Source organism: Athene cunicularia (genome assembly GCF_003259725.1).
Source record: "Athene cunicularia isolate RWA chromosome 1 unlocalized genomic scaffold, athCun1 chr1_part1, whole genome shotgun sequence".
In the NCBI taxonomy this organism is placed as follows: domain Eukaryota; kingdom Metazoa; phylum Chordata; class Aves; order Strigiformes; family Strigidae; genus Athene; species Athene cunicularia.
In genome coordinates, this window is record NW_020799091.1 from 119021026 (window position 1) to 119037918 (window position 16893).

General features: G+C 37.9%; 1 protein-coding gene across 4 annotated transcripts in view; it reads left to right on the forward strand.

Annotated features, from left to right (window-relative positions):
• Window positions 1-1153: 1153 nt before the first annotated feature.
• The window catches only part of SENP7 (SUMO specific peptidase 7), a 47383-nt gene continuing 31643 nt past the window's right edge, over window positions 1154-16893 (forward strand). The window contains exons 1-6 of one of the 4 annotated variants that reach the window (XM_026851747.1): window positions 1154-1195; window positions 3592-3699; window positions 5615-5709; window positions 10419-10616; window positions 12253-12450; window positions 16336-16451. In XM_026851747.1, the coding sequence (XP_026707548.1) occupies window positions 1163-1195; window positions 3592-3699; window positions 5615-5709; window positions 10419-10616; window positions 12253-12450; window positions 16336-16451 (748 nt within the window). In that variant the 5' untranslated portion in view covers window positions 1154-1162. The remainder of the gene's footprint in view (window positions 1196-3591; window positions 3700-5614; window positions 5710-10418; window positions 10617-12252; window positions 12451-16335; window positions 16452-16893) is intronic. The other 3 variants (XM_026851763.1, XM_026851755.1, XM_026851769.1) reach the window with 3 other exon arrangements.

A 16893-nucleotide genomic window follows, 5' to 3' on the forward strand; every position in this document is an offset into this window, starting at 1 on the left:
GAGGCTGCCGCTCCTTGGCGCTTGTGGACACGCGGCGCTTGCCCGTTTGCGGGCGAGGAGCCCGTTTCCTTCCTGACGGAAGGAGCCGGCGGCCGGGTGAGGAGCTGGGGCCGCGGGCAGCCCTGCTCGGGGCGGGCTCCGGCGGTGGCAGTCCGGGCGGTGCCACGCCTGGGCGGTGCCACGGTTGCCCCCAGAGCTGTCAGAAGGCCGCCCTTTGTCAGCTTCTCCTCCCTGCGGGCTTTCGTGTAGGCAGTAGTTAGGCTTTTCTTTAGTAGTCTTCATGTGGTGATGTTCCCCGCACCAGGGGACTGGAGCCGTCAGTTGAAAAACCGCCGAGCTAAGTACTCAAACAGAAAGCTCTTGAGTGACTTCAAACGAGCCGTGAGGTTTGAATGTTTTACGCCATAGTCGATAATTAAACGCCTATGGATACTCGAAGCTCTGAAGCTGTGTCCTTCCACTGAGGAAGACATTTATCTGTTAACAGGGATCCTTGAGTTTTACCTTATTCTTGGAGCTCCTGTAGTGTTGCAGATGTATTCTGTGACTCCTTTTCACTTTATAATCAAAGCCTGAATTGCTTATTAGCTGTGTGCTTGCCGGGGATGGAGTTAAGCAGTAAATGCCTTCACTGAAGATAAATTTTAGTCAAAATTTCGGCAACAGTTCTGTTCATGCTGACACTCCAGAGCCTTGCCCAAGCACATGTCTCTTGTATTGTGGCTGTAAAGGACTTTTTGCCAAGGCCTGTAGTGACAGGACAAGAAGCAATGGTTTTAAACTGACAGAGGTTAGATTATAGATCAGATCTAAGGAAGAAATCCTTAACAGTGAAGGTGGTGAGACACTGGCAGAGGTTGCCCAGAGCAGCTGTGGCTGCCCCCTCCCTGGCAGTGTTCCAGGCCAGGCTGGACGGGGCTTTGAGCAACCTGGGCTAGTGGAAGGTGTCCCTGCCCATGGCAGGGGGGTGGAACTAGGTGGTCTTTAAGGTCCCTTCCAACCCCAACCATTTGATGAATGACTGCTCTTTGTGCCAGCTTACTCAAAAATGGTTTTCTTGTTCTTGCTTAGTACCTATGACTCTGGTCCTGATTCTCTCTGAATGAATAACACACAAATTGCTAAGCTTATTTTGTATTTTTTTTTTTCAATAGAGAACATAATGGAAAGAAGATCATCTTCAAGTCATGTCAGTGTAAGTCTTCCTACAATTTGCAACAATTTACTTTGAGGCTGTCGGCGTCCTAGGGTGTTTTCATGTATTTGCACAACCAAATTCATTATTCAGTGGTCCAGCTTTTGCTTTGTTGGAGCACTCTTTCCTGAGAAACAGTTTATGCTGGTACCAGTCAATAGTAATGTCTGTTGTTGAATATGTATTATACGTGATAGGCTTAACATTTGATTTCACATGAACACCATGTTTTTGAGGACTTTTTAAGACCTAAGCTAACATCTAAAATACTGAGTAATGCTCATGTAAGTAGAGCAACTGCATAACTCCATAATATTTCGTTATCTACAGAGCTGTGTTCAGAGGCTGCTTATGCTAGTGTTTATTTTTTCTAAAATATCCCTGTTAATAGTAGCTTCTAGCAATGGAAGCACTAGTGAAAGCGAACTGTAGGCACAGCAACTGGTTTGATTGGGTAGAGTCTGGACTGTCTAATATTTTAGAAATAAGCTGTTTCTGGCACCTTGTTCATGCAGTTTCTCTGACCCTTGATCCTACAGGTGGGAAACATCAGAAAAGTACTGCTGGTTTAGATGAGGAGGCTGTGAAGTGCATGTGCCCATGTATGTGTTGTGTTAGTCACCTTATATTCGGGAAAAGCTGAGGCAACTGCTTATGTTGCACTTGCCATTCATACAGACCTCTGTTGGTTACCTCTTGACTTTGTGCTATTAATTATAGTTAATTATAGGCACTGCAAACCATCATCTTATTAATGAGTGCAATCATTGGGAAGATACTGTATGGTGAGGTGGAAATTTTGCTGGTGAACATATCTTGTGCTTTTTATCCCTTTCTGTTTGTCCACCTGTCTCTGTTTCCTGAGTCTTGTCTTACCTGTTCTCAGATGTCTGTGATGGTATTACAGAGGTTATCTGAACCTCTGTAACTTTAAATGCGTGTTCAAATTTTAGATAAATATTTCTTCTTAGGAAGATCATAACAGACAGGCAGCAGGTGGAGTTCCAAAGTAAGAAATTTGTACCTGCCCATTAAGGTACAGTTCAGAAGACTGCATTCTGACTGATAGAACATGTTTGTAGGCCACTTCTTAAAAAAATAAAATAAAAATTGAGCAATCTAATTGCAGATGTTCTTGAATAAGAAAATGTCTGTTTCGATCCTTAAATGTTGATTGAAAGGGAAGGGAGGTACTTGTATTAGAAGTTACTGCCTGTGTGTAACATTTACATCCTTTATAATTTGAGGAATCTGTTATTAAAAGCATATTTGTTATGACAACATTTGACCAGCAAAAGCAGTTTGAGATATTTTATAGAAATTCAGGTGTAATTACTAAAAAAATAAATCTGTCTTTCAAAAGTGTAGAGAAGAAATAAGAACACTTGCAAATTCAAACTGAAGAATTGAAGGATTATCTCATTATTGTAGAGTATGCTCAGTTATGTTCTGTCTGAAGGACTGCCTACAGAACTAATGCAATTTCTGTGTTAATTATTGTTTGTGTTGCTGTTCTAGAGTAATTACTTGTAATTTCGTGTTAGGTAGGGCATCTGGTGACTTGCAAATTTGAGTTCATAATACACTTGATAGTGGCCACCACATGGAGAAGCTTCAGCTTTTTCCTAGCTGAGATAGACTCAGTTGTCTGAAAGATGTAAATGTTGCATTCCCTGTCTGATACATTCTAATGTATCAGACAAGGTGAGGTTCTGCTTCTCAGGACACCTGGAGAAATGGCAAGGCTTGCACTTTTATTCTTTCAGATGATATTAACTGGTTTAATTAACTGATAGGGAATGTTACCTTCTTTCCTTGTCTTGATGAACTGGTAGGAATTTTAGTTTGACCATTTTTGTTTTGAATTTCAATGCATGAACATTATTTCCTACACATTTTTATGAATTGGCAAATTTCTGTGAATTGCTAAATGCTTTACCTTTCAATAATTACTTTCAAAATGCTGGTTCCATTTGAGAACAAACCTGGTGTGATACTTATCATGACATTCAGTTATTTTGTTTTTTCTTTATCTTTCTCTAAGATGATATGATTAAACTAGAGTATAAGCAAATCAGTGGGAACTAACAAAACTGTAAGCACCAGTAGGTTGGTTCTCACCTGTTGGGCACACATTTGAGGTGGTTGTAAAGTTAATGAAATAGGAAGAGCTTTTTCAGACAGTTCATGTGTTAAAACTAACTCCTCATGTGGTATGACACATGATTTAGAATCAAGCATCAATGAGGAATGCATTTAAATTAAAGTTGCAGGTTAGTGCTTCCCTTGCAACTTTGTTATTTTGCCTGACAGTTAGGAAAACTTTCTAGATAGCATTATATTGGCTCCAGTGGATAATTTAGTTTTACCATGTGTCTAACATCATCTATTTTCAGTTTCGTATACCAAAGAAGAAAACAAACACCAAGTCAGAGGATGTCCAAGTTCAGTCCCCTTTGCCAAGGCTCCCAGGCAACCACCATTGGGACTACCCTTTAAAAGAGGTAAAGAGAAGTTCTTTGGTGTGTAAAGTGAGTAGGAGAGTGTTATATAGGTTTCTTATATATAGACAGAATTTTAGGTGCTAATATAGAAATAACTGATTTCAGTATTAAGAGCAGAAGACTGTAAGAGTACTTATATGGCATTTGTCATAAATGACTGTCTTGATCATCTCCATCACGTATAGAAGCTAATATTTGCTTCCTTAAATCTGTTCCAAATTTAGTAAGCGTTTTTAAGATGCCAGGATTTGGAAACATATTTTACTACTCTTGACTCCTTCAGCTCAGCATTGAGATTTTTGTTGCTGGTTTTAGTGCTTTCAGAACTGTGAGGCTGGGCAAACAGGCTCCCCCACAGACAAGCTTTAAATACCTAGTGATGTATGTTAGGAGCTTTTTTGACTTTCAGTAGTGATGATAATGTGACCCAGGTCTCTTAGTAGGCTTGGTCATTTGAGCATGCTGCAGTACAAACTCAGTGTGTGGTTGTGTGCTATACTGTTACAATTTTAAGTGAGCAGAGTGTCCAGTTAGTGTCAGATTTTGAAATTGTAAGTAATGTCTCCAGTGGTTACAAGCAGCAGTCTCTTAGGTGGAGCCAGACAGCACTTGCATGGAATTCTTGTCTTTCTCTCTGCCTTTATAAAAGCAGCGATTAGACTGGGTGAATTGAAAAAAATGTGTTTTTTTCCCTTTTTTATTTCCTGTATATTCTCTAATTTTCCATTTCTTATTTTTCCTACATGTGTCTGTCTATTTCAGACTTTTTCCGTGTGGTAGAGGGCTTTGCATGCTTTAAACACTGACTACTCTTTATATTCTACTTTAAAATAAAAGGTTGCTCATGAGGTATCAGAATTAAAATAAACTATTTTATCCGTACAAGGTCTGTCCTGGTTGTATTTAGTGTTGCCAGAGTTTGCTCCATGTTGTTTGAGAAATTTTGTGGGGCTTTCAGTGATTTAGCCATATAGGTCTCTTAGGATGCTTGAAGACCAGTGATATGAGATGAACTAGGAAGTGTTTGAAGGCAGGAGGAGGGGAGAGCACCTTCAAGACAATTTTTTGCTGCCAACTGCTTTAATAATGAAGGTATTTTTCCATTAGAGTCAGGCTGTTAGGTAGGGAAAAGTTTGTTTTGGGATGTTCCTTGCAGACTTCACTAAAATGTGTAAAATATGCATGGGCATGAATTTTTCAGAGGCCCTTTCACCACATGCTTTAAGAGTAATGAAGATAAGTTTGTCTGCTCTCTAAGCCTGACTGGCATAATTTTTGAATGTCTGTTTGACTTATCTTTTACATTAAAAAAAGTGAGGAGAGATTAGGAGGAGTAATGGCAAAGGGAGATAAGTTTCTGGAACTGCAGAAATCACTATATGTTTTGGTGGGGCTTCATTTATTTAATTTGAAAATACAAGTGTATCCTGGTCAGGTAAGAGAATTTGGAAAAAATGAAGTCTTGCTGTTGTGCATTTTGTCACCCAAGTACCAAACCTTCAAATTCCTTTTTCTTCTCAGAATTTTATATCTATTTTATATACTTTGAGTAAAATGCATGAAGTTAAGGAAATTAGAGGTTATCCTGAGTATTTGTGGTTATGTAAAGCAGACCTAATATTTAAGTCCCTTTTTGTGATAGTCCCCCTTTAAATAGGGAAATAATCGAATTGTCTCATGTTGTCAAATTTCTTTAGGAGGAAAACAGTTCCATTCAAGATCGGGTGGTACGTGGGTGCTTTAAATCAAGCAAATTAACTTTTTGTAAAAAGTGTCATATATACTCTTTGTAGGTCTGCTTTATTTGATCAGCTGCATTGTTTCAATGTCTGGCATTGTTCCCTTTTTCTAGTGTACTATCCATTATGTCATTTATGTCTGTTGGAACCTGCCAATTTTATTTGTTTTATTTCAGTGGAAATTAAGTGCCAACAACAGAGAGCCTTCCACAAAAGGAAAAAGGCAAAAGGACTGTGACAGACACAGCTCTAATGATGAAGAATCAATTGGGTAAGAAGTCATCTCAAAACTAATCCTTCTTCATTTTTATGTTGAGAGTTTCAGAATCTTTCTTGAAGATGGGTATCTCTGGTCTCTAGCTAATTATTTGTGTCATGAAGAGATGGTTTTCAAGCTGTTAGGTAGCCCACCCTCAGAGAATCATATTTCAGTGATTTAATGGCAGCTGTAACTTTTCTTTGTTTTAACGCAAAACAAGACTGTGACATCAGAATGGGAGTGCAACACTTGCCAGAGAAATTACTGCTTGTTGCCCTGCTTGGAATCCTGAAAGGTGTTCATTACTTTAAGTGTAAATTATCATTCTTGCCCTAGATATTTTAGATATTTAAGAAATTTCCCAGATTATCTTTTGCTTGCCACTTTTTGGTCAGTAGTCCACAGTCATTAACCTGTCTCTATCAACTCTTGAACAATAAGAAAAAAAACCCCAAGCGATATGGTGATTAGTAAGTAGGGGAAGACAGTGTAAAGCTAGGTTTTCCACCTCTGTGTTACAGTCAAGACACCTAAGTAAGTATATAAGACTACTGATGTGCCATTTCTTTATGCTCTGTTGCCAAGAGTAAATATCTTGGGCTCTTTGAGATTATGGCAAATTATTTAAAGTCCCCTTCTGTGAAGCTGTCAGCTAGATAATTATTTATCCAAGAAAATTTTTAAGCTGTGAGTGCCATATTTGTCAAATGGAAATAAAATTTAGAATTAGATTAATTAACAGTAACTAGGAAACATAGTGACTTCATGATGAAATTAATGATATTTATTTTAATGAAGCAGTTGTTATTCCACAGATCATTCAAATCTAAACAAATCAGAGTATGCATTCTCTGCCCCATTTTCTGACTGGAACTTAACCTGACTATAAGTGATGACTTGTCAGGAGAGGGTGTTAAAAACAAAGTGCACAGGTAATGAAAATGCTTAATGATAGCAGATGATTTTGACACTGATGAATTTGTTGGGTTTATGACATATGAATAGTCATTGTTTAGCCTGGCCTTCATATTCAGCATGATTCAAACTGAGCTGAACTTATAAAAGATTCTGATTTTATTTTTCATCCATCCTTAGAGGCATAGCTGTCATTTTACTTGCAGTTACCTCAAAATGCTTCTCTCAGTAACTTTGAGGGATTGCCTCACAGGGTCAACCTAGCAGAATTTAAAAGCTATGTTATTTGCAGTTTCATGAGTTTTAGTTATGCTGTGAAATGGTTGATATCTGATACCAATCTCTAAAGGTCTTTCAGTAAACTCTGAATTGACTTTCAGTGTTGAGGATTTTTTTTTTTTAAAAAAAAAAAAGCAAGCTACCTTTGGATCTGTTACATATGTTTATTTTGATATGTGACAGACTTTCAAGTAGCATTTGTAGATGTTCCATCATTTTTACCAAAATTCTTACCAGCACATTAGTGAGAAATTTAGACTGTAAAGAGACAGCAAATTTTCAGATACTAAACCTGTGCATTTTTCACTTCCTCAAAATAGATTTGTGTCTAGAGACTAGCTGGAGATTCTCTGTAAAATAAACTCAAATCTATTGTCTGCAATAAAGCTTGTTCTAAGTGTTCCATTTGGGTACCTGGTGTTTCTCAGTAAGTCAAAATCAACACACTGACCTCATTGCATAGTAAGCAGAAAGAGCACACAGGTTCTAAAGAGGTGGTGTTTGTTGAGTAAAGTCTGAGAACTGACAAAACTCGGAAGAGGGAAGAGTGAAGTGGCATACTGAGAATCTTTCTAATGCAAAAGTTTCTCTGTTCTTTCTTCCCAGTGAGGAATTTTTTATTTGCATTGAAATGTGGAAAATCTTAATAACAAACTTCTGTTAGCTCCTGATGTTTTTAAAACTGTCTTTATTGATAGGAGCTAGTCTCAAATGTTTAGGGAAGCACGTCTCATCTAAAGTGTTGCTTGAGCATTGTTATTGCCACTTAATTTTAGTCAGAATGGACAAAGTGGATGCATTAACACAAACCCATGTTCACATGTGTTTTTAGCTGAAGATCTGGATTACTGAATTTGGTAGATGATTGCTTCTGTCAGTCCTGCTGTGATGTGAGACCATCTGGGCTGGAAGCAGCAACCACAGCTGCTCTCACTTGAACACCTCTGCTCATGGCCTGCTCAAGGTCACCATCAGGAGATTTTTTTTATTTTTTTTTTCTGTGATCCCAAACAGGGTTCTCAGGGTGGGTTAGTTCCCTAGTCCCTCTAATAAAATGGTGGTCTCTTACACACTCTCCCAATTGTGTCATGAAACAGATAAGGACTGTCATGAAATACAAATAATTTAATTTATTAGTGTCATTACAGAAAGTTAGGTATGGTTTTTATGTAAATGATCAATTAATGTTTCGTATCCTACTTATGAAACTCTTTTATTGTCAAGGGAGGGGATAAAATGATTTCAAGGGTAGCTGTCACCACCTGGCAGTAGAGTTTAGAGTCATGCACTTACTTCAGCAGTATTATTCCTGCATTCTTCTAAGAGGGAAATAGAAGGAAATAAAACCAAAACAAAAACAAAATAAAACACTGTTCTGAAATTCAAGCTTCTCATCCTGCTCTGTCAAGTGTTCTTCAGGAGGAGGGTGGGAGAAGTACTTAAATAAGATGTGGGTGATTCTTTCAGCTCAGTATTTTATATGGTAATTGAAATACATGTCATGGCTGAATCAAGTACTGACCTGCGGCGGGCAGAGGAAGCAAGCAGCCGATTCAATGTGAATGATAGAGCAAGCTTCAACTTTATTGAAAGAAATCACACCTTATATAAGCACTCTACAATAATCATGCATACTACTCACAAATCTATTGGATAGATGTAAAAAGCTACATTATAATATCCCAGCCCCTTGTGGCATTTCAGGTATGTCCCAACATCTTCCTTCTTCTGGCCTGCTTCTTTCCCAGGCCTGTTTTTCAGTCACCCCCAAGGCCATAATGTGCCACAACTTCTCTTTTTGTTATCATAACAGTTCTTGTTAGCATCACTGTACGCTGGGTTTTTTCCTCTGTTTACCTCAGGTGGCTGTAATCAGCTTCTGCAGAGACCCATGGCCTTGCTCTCTGCAAGCCGTTCCCCAACACTGACCCTGTAGCAGTCAGGGTTTTGTGGCAGTCATTTACATACTGGTTCTCCATATCCTGACAAGCATATTTTGGCAGCAATAACTTCCTGGTTCAGCAAAGTAAGGAGGTTAGTAGGGATGTTCATGTTTGCTGTTAAAACACTGACTTCTAATAAGTTGATGAAAAGTCAGGGCCTTGAAGTACAAGGATGACAGACAGAGGCTTTCTTCTCAGCAGGGTGTAGTCAGTGAATGTGGCAGTCAGTTTCCCTTGATATTCCTGTGGGCTCTGAAAGGCCAAGGACCTCCTTAGCTGTGCATGTACTGCAGAAGCTCAGATGGCTGAATACATATCAAGTCTATTGGTGGCTTTATTCTATAAACCCAGGACAGATACTCAGCTTTTATGGGACCTGATGGGGTGACCCTTGCATGATATGTGGTATCCCACTGTCAAAATACTACTTTTCCAAAATTTGGCTTTACTAGTAGAAGAATGTAGGTGTGAAAATGGTGGTGTAGACAGTAATAATTTACTCCAAAAGGGGTCAGTAGCCTCCAGGTCTTATCTTGATCACTTTCTAACACAAATTTAAGCCAGTGGTCACAGCACTGGTATGTACACAAATTTTATCATGAGAAAGGAACTGTATCTAACAGCTCTGATTATTGGGTGAAATAGAGGTCAAACATTTTCCCCAAAGGGGTACAAACAAGTAATAGCTTTTGGTCCTGCACTTTGTAAAGCAAGATAATCCTCTTTTGCACTTTTTGAAAAGTGATGTGAGATGTACCAGGAGCAGGTAACAGCATTTTTCGTAACATATTCTTTTGGTCTGTTCCATCCTTACATGTTTTTTTTTTTTTTTTTTTTTTTTTTTTTTTTTTTTTTTTGTGTGGAGATAGATAAGATGGGGTATAATAGCTGCTTGCTTTAGAAACAGAAATAATTACTTTTGGTTTTCTGTCACCAAGATACCTCCAGTCTTACTGTTGTGCAGGTTGCCTGCTGGGTCTGCTGGTGGGAATTGCTTTTAATAGATGCTTTGCTTGCTTTTTTTCCTGCTTGACATGAATTTTTATCTTTTGAAATGTCTTTTGCATGACTTGCTATTCTGTAGACAATTTAACAGGTAATTTAGGATTCTGTGTCCCAACCATTGTTTACAGATGTACAGGCTGGCTTAAGTGTATATATTTTTCCTGAATCTATTTTATGCCCAGTCTTGATGACATGATTTTTCAAGAAATGTCACAGGATGCCATTCCTCCTTTGGAAAGGGAAGCCCTTGAAAGCTCTGCAATTGTACAGCTCTGAAGATCAGGTCATAACCAGTTGTCCTGTCAAGGTCTTGTTTTGCCAGTTATTAGGTCTAGCATGAAGGACAGAGCCAGCATAAAGATGAACCAATAACCAAATTGTATTTGATACAAAAGGGTCAGTACATGGGTGAGCACTGGGGGTACAAACACGTCAGTGAGATTATACATAATCAACATCAATCCCACCGACCCCAACAACAACACCGCACAGTAATCTCATAGAAAAGCTTTGTTGAATTCATGTGACTTAAGAAGTTCTCAGCACCCTATTATTAATTTATTATTATATGTATGGCAGGCAACCCAAAGTTATCTTGACGAATGTCCTGAGGACGAAAATAGGAAGAAAATATACACTGGCGCAACTTAAAACTCGTGCTAATTTTTCTGATGCTGGCAAGCTGCAGTCAGATCAAGCACTCTCATCATCTGCTGCCAGCCTAAAGATATGGCAAATTTTAAACCCTACTCTTCAAAGCCTTTTTCTGTCTAAAAGGTATGTTGTCTTTGCCTTGTGTCACTAAACAAAATAATTTTCCTTGCAGTTATTTTTTCATGAGACACTATTCTTTGTTGTACTATAGCAGTCTTGTTCATGAACTGTATTCTCATGTTGTCTGACTTGATTGAATTCCCTTGTACATGGTTCCTATTGATAATTGTTGACAGAGATGGTGCCAAGCACGCTGCGATGGGTTTTCTGATCAGATGGATTCTAGATGGTCCTGTACTGACAAGATCAGTTCATTTCAATTCAACTATTGGACTCCCAAAATGTGGGTTTTTTATTTTTGTCAAAACACTTTTGTTTAACTGCCCTCTTTTATCAGAGAAGGTATTACTATGTATTTTCACTGTTGATGTTTCAGACTACTCATGAAAATAGGAGGACTGGCGTAAAGGGTCAGAAGAAAAGCATATCAAGTCCAGTACCTTCCCTGCTTCTTCCCCGCCCACGCCAAGCAGTGGTCAACTGCAGATACCTGGGGAGAAGTATGACGAGAGTGGATGCTTTTTTCCACTGTTTTTTTTTATTTTTATTTTCTCTGAGTATCTGATGGCAAACAGTTTAGGAACTTTCTTTATTGGAGGTTACATCCAGACTACAGACTACTTCTCTATTAGACTTTTCCTTGCAATCATATCCTCATTGCTTATCACCTGTGTGCCTCTGCTTCTTCTTGTCTGTAAGGTAGTCACCTGATTCAAAGCAAATTTATATCTCCATGCAAGAAGAGATCTGACTGCTCCCCAGACATCATGCAGTCTGTGCTGGAGTGTGCTTTGTGGATGAATACAGACAACGCGAGAATTTTCAGCTGATACAGAAAAGATAATTTTGTTCATAACAGATTCAAAGAAGGCCATGACATTGCATCCTAATGCAAAATAAATTGCAATGGAAGTGGTAGAATTTAAATTCCAATTGGAGAAACTAAGTGGGTAAATCAAGGGCTATACAACAAGCTGCAGTGGCATTGTATGAAATAAATTGTTGTGCTCTTACCCATGTGTGCTCAAGTGGGCAGTTGCATCTTCCCATTTCTGGTTAGCTTATTTTTGATGTTTGTCTCTACAAATGCTTGTGGGTGTTTTTCTGAGCCTTGCTATTGCTATTCTGCAGAATGCCACCTGGAAGTCGAGGAGGGGAGCAAAATACCTTTTTATGTACGTGCTACTTTGCTACCTGTTGACTAAGCACTTGAGAAAACTCAGTCTATTTACTGGAGGTTTCTTGTTCACAGGAAAATCAAGATTGTTTGCTCTGTAGTTTTGAGAAATGTGTACAGATATTGCATGAAAACTACTTAGAAATAAATGTTTACCAGTTTTTAAGCAATATTTAGATGATGCATTAAAAGCAATGCAATGTGAATCATATTTAGCTAAGGTGAAATTATATGGTTAACATTTCTTACCCTGGTCTCTTGTTGATTTTTTGTGTTTTTCTGCTTACCTGGGCTTTTAAGTTCCTTAGTGGGATTTTGTTTTGTCTCTAAGGAACTGAAAGTAATGATATTTTATGATGAGCAAGCCTCTAAGATACATGAATTTAACAAGAAGTTTTTTTCTCTAGATTTCAGTGCAGTATTTATGATTTACTGTTATATATATATATATGTATATGGCAGGCAACCCAAAGTTATCTTGACGAATGTCCTGAGGACGAAAATTGGAAGAAAATACATAGACAGCCACGTAATAATTGATGCAAATTTAGCTGATGCTGACAAATTACAGTCGGGTCAACTACTCTCATCATCTGTTGCCAGCCTACAGACATGTCAGATATTAAGTTCTCCTCATGAAAGTTCTTTTCTGTCTGAAAGGTATGTTACTCACTGCTGATTTTGCCAGTCTTACTGAAATGACATAGATTCACAATAGAAAAGAATTTCCCTGAAACAATTTTTGTTATACTCTTGTCTTGAAGCAGGAGATTGGTTTCCTGACTGCAGACTAACATGCCGCTCCAATGAGTTGTTTTAACATCGCATTTATTCTGATTTGTTGTACATGATGTTAATAGGCTACTTTTCTTTCATATAAGGAGTTTGAATTTGCAATAGATCAGTGTTTTGATTTGCAAAGATGTCAAAGTAATTCAAACACATTTATGTTGGCTTTGTGTCCAGAACCAAAATCTTGCTTTTCTGTTGCTGTAAATGTGTTCTAGCATGATTTCAAGTAATTTATTTTGCAAAATTTCTCCAAATTCCTCTCTGTGGTAAGTAATTTTTTTTTCACATTAATCCACTAGTGGTCTTAATCCCAACAGAGTGCCATTGTTTAAGGGCTGTATGTGTGTCCTCTCATTGCTTAATGTCTATTTTTCTTCTTTTCTTCCTACATTTAGGTTGACTGAACATCACAGTAAATGCTTGACATATAAAAATAGCAGAAATAAGATATTAGAATTATATAACATTGGTTTTGGTCTAAGATGGCAGTTTAATTCAGACTAAGCTGTTTTCTCTTGACTTTTATGGCTGCCTCTTTGCTCAACAGCAAAGTATCCACAGGAACAAATAGCAGGAAACTTGGGGGAAGAAAATAGAAAGAGGAAAGAAGAGTGATTTGTGAGGGCAGGAATAATCAACAATTTTCAGGTTAAATCTTTAAAATTTTTGATTAAGTCAAATTCTTTATTCTGACCCATGAACATCTTAGAAAACCTAAATCAGTTAAGAATTAATTTCTTTTTTTCTGTTGGGATCCCCATTGCTGCTTAAATTGATCTGACAAAGCTGCAATTTAAATTAAGAGCTTAGAACAGTTTATTAGACTGTCTCATTTCAGAAGTATTACATTCATTGCTAATAAATAATTTTCCATAAGTTTAGGCTGACTGAAGTCTGGGGAGTTTTGTTTTGATTGTTGGGGTTTTTTTGGTTTACTACAAAATCTTTTAAGATTTGTAATTTTTAGTATCTGATTCTTCCACTTGGTGGTGTTTTTGATGATGGGAGGTAGTGGATTCATAGAGAGGAAAACATGAACTCTTGTATATAACTCTAATTCTGAGGAAGAGTCTTGCTTAATTTTTCAAGCTCATTGTCTGGAGGACAGCTGTTGACTTTTGTTAAGCACAAGAATGGTTTGAACCAGTCAGTTTTTTTGGTAGGTGATGCACTCAACTTGCTTTAGATTTGGAGTGGTTCATTGTTTGAAGGATTAATATTCTGTTATAAGTTTTTCTAATGTATTAATTGAAAGGCTTGTTATTATCAGGAACCAACATTAGGAGGATTTTCCACCTCTCCCCAACGACTAGCATGTCAGTGCAAGTTGTAATAGATACCACATGGGAAGTGGAGAATTTAGAAGTTATTTCAACAAAGACATGGCTTGATCCTGGTCACCTTTCTGTAACTAAGGTCTATGCATAAGGCACAGTTGGCACTGATTGTTTTGGGGTGTCCTCTTTCAGAGGAAAGTAAAAGCTCTACAACTTAGAATGGTTATGTGTATATATGCACATGGCCATAGAGACTCTTGTGTCGTCAGAGTAGCTAAAATGCATGCGGTTTTACTGAAAATTGTGCCAGTTTTGTACTGTGAAAATTTCAGATTGAGTCAGAGAATTGTGTGTGATCAGAACAGAGTAGTAATAAGTTAATCTTTCTCTATCAGCTAGAACTTGCTGTGAGTTCTATGTTGTTACCTTTCTTGCTTTTGGTTTTACAGCATTGGTGGACTTTGCATTGTTTGTGCACTGCAACCCCGCATCTTTGTAAGTTACCACTGACCTATCTATAACTAACAGATTTGAGGTAGGCTTTAAATGTAAAGAAACTTAGGGTTTTAAAGTACTTTTCTTGCTTGTTTCTCACGGCTGTTGAGAGCACTTCGGTATATGCTGCCTTACCTTCTTAGGTTATGCACGTATCTGTTAAGAGGTACGTTTTAAACTGAGTTAACAGCAGAGATTGGAAGTGAAAATAAAATGTTCAGAATTCGTGTATAGAGTTGATGTGTTTAGGGAAGCCTATTAGCAGAAACATTCCTATTGAAATGTTTCCTACTGTTGAAATGCCTGAATTGTGATGTTGGTGTAAAACAAATGCTAGAAAACAGTGGTTTCATATTGTCTTTTAAGGCAGTCAAATCTATATAGCTGTTAGTCATACAAATATTTAAGTTGTGAGAGATGTGGGTTCCAAAATCAAGTTTTCTGTAGGGAGAACTAGAGCTGTAGTTCCAGAACTAGATCTGCTTGTTTATGAAAGACTCTGTCTTGTTCAATATTCAGATGAGTAATAGCACTTACCAAACATTTTTTCTGTATATGGTCCAATTCATGATTTTTTTTTTGAATGGAAAGATAATAATTTCTTCACTGTGCTTATATACTGTTCATAACTGTAGTATCAGAGCAGTCTAGAAATCTTCATTTGTCTTTACAGTATTCCCAAAGAGCAACAATAATCTACAGATATGGCACTGAAGAACTGGCATCTGTTCAGGAGGTGCCCAGCAGTTTTGCCTGTCTAGTTAAGATGTCAAGAATGTCCCATGATTGGTGATGTTCTTTGAGTCCAGGCTCAGCTGTCCAGGGCTTTCAGTCAGTGTGATGATCACTTCACTCTTTGGAAATTGGAGACTGCAACATTCTGAGTTAGGCACATCATAAAACATTGAACACAAAATCCATTTGAGTTAAGTGAGGTGACAAAAGAAGAAATTGAACAGATTTTCCAGAGCAGCATTAAATTGCTTTATCTATGAAATCTTCTTTACTTTCTTTTTTATTTTCCAACTCTCACAGAAAATGAAGCAGAGGTCATAATGGCTAGTTTATTTTATTTTGTAACCCTGAAGAGAAGTTTTGCATACTGAATGTAATGAAGTTAATGTGAGAAAATACCACATTTAGGATAACTAAATGTTATCCTAATGAATATACTAGAAACCAAAATACAGTTATGTAGACTTTTGTCAGCTGTAAGCAGCCTCCAGAGAAATTCAGAACATGGGATCAGACCTCAAATGGGAGGATGTCATACTGTTCAGTCTATAAGTACCTCATGAATACATTCTCTTATTTATAAAAAAAGCTGATAAAAAAACCCCCAAGCAAACAAAAGATATTATTACTTTTTTGCATGTCCTTCTTTTTAGAATGAAACTTCAAGCTCAGCTGAATAACTGTAGGTCGCCTACTTTCTCGTACTGTAATCCTTTTATGTTTCTTCCTCATTCATGTCCTGTCTCCCCCATTTTATTCAAAGTTACTGTTTCAGGCCCTTTTGAGCAGGAATTTATATTTCAAGTCCTATCTCACTGCGAGAAGTTACTCAGTGGATGCTATTAGCAGTTCTAAATATAAATTAAAAATATACTACATTGCCTCATTCCCACTGCATTCATGACAAAGGCAAGGATATACTCAACTGACTGTTGTCCTCTTTTTTTTTTTCTCATTATGTGTTCTTGTTGCAGTCATGCTTTACAGCAAAATAATATTTCAGTGTCTGATGTTAAGCATGTCAGATTTTCATACTTTGCACCTTTTAGAAACATCTGTTATTAATGTTAGAGTATCTGTGTATTTCCACAACTGGAACTGAATTGGTTTGTGTTTCATTTGCCAAGCCCCCCACGCTTACAAGAGAGGCAGAAGTTTGTTGTCTAACCAACTTTTGTTTCTATTGGGATTTTTGTTAAATATTCTTTCAAGATTAAAAATAAGTCATAGTTAATACTCTTTACAGGTCCGAGCATTGCCTGAGAAAAACAAATGATGAAGTGTGTAAATTGACTAAAGCTTCTAAAGAACCAGAAAAAAATAAAGTCTTAACTTTTAGAAGACGAGAGCTGCAAAAGAAAGGTTTGTAGTGAGCAATAATATGGCATTTCACAGAATGACAGAATCATCTCGGTTGGAAAAGACCTTGAAGATCATCTGGTCCAACCATGAACCTCACACTGACCATTCTCAACTCCACCAGATCCCTCAGCACTGGGTCAACCCGACTCTTCAACCCCTCCAAGGATGGGGACTCCCCCCCTTCCCTGGGCAGCCCATTCCAATGCCCAGCAACCCCTTCTGCAAAGAAATGCTTCCAAATATCTAGTCTAAACCTTCCCTGGAGCAACTTGAGGCCATTCCCTTTTGTCCTATCACTTGTTACTTCGTTAAAGAGACTCATCCCCAGCTCTCTGCACCCTCCTTTCAGGGAGCTGTAGAGGGCCAGAAGGTCTCCCCTCAGCCTCCTCTTGTCCAGACTAAACCCCCCCAGTTCCCTCAGCTGCTCCCCCTAGACCTGTGC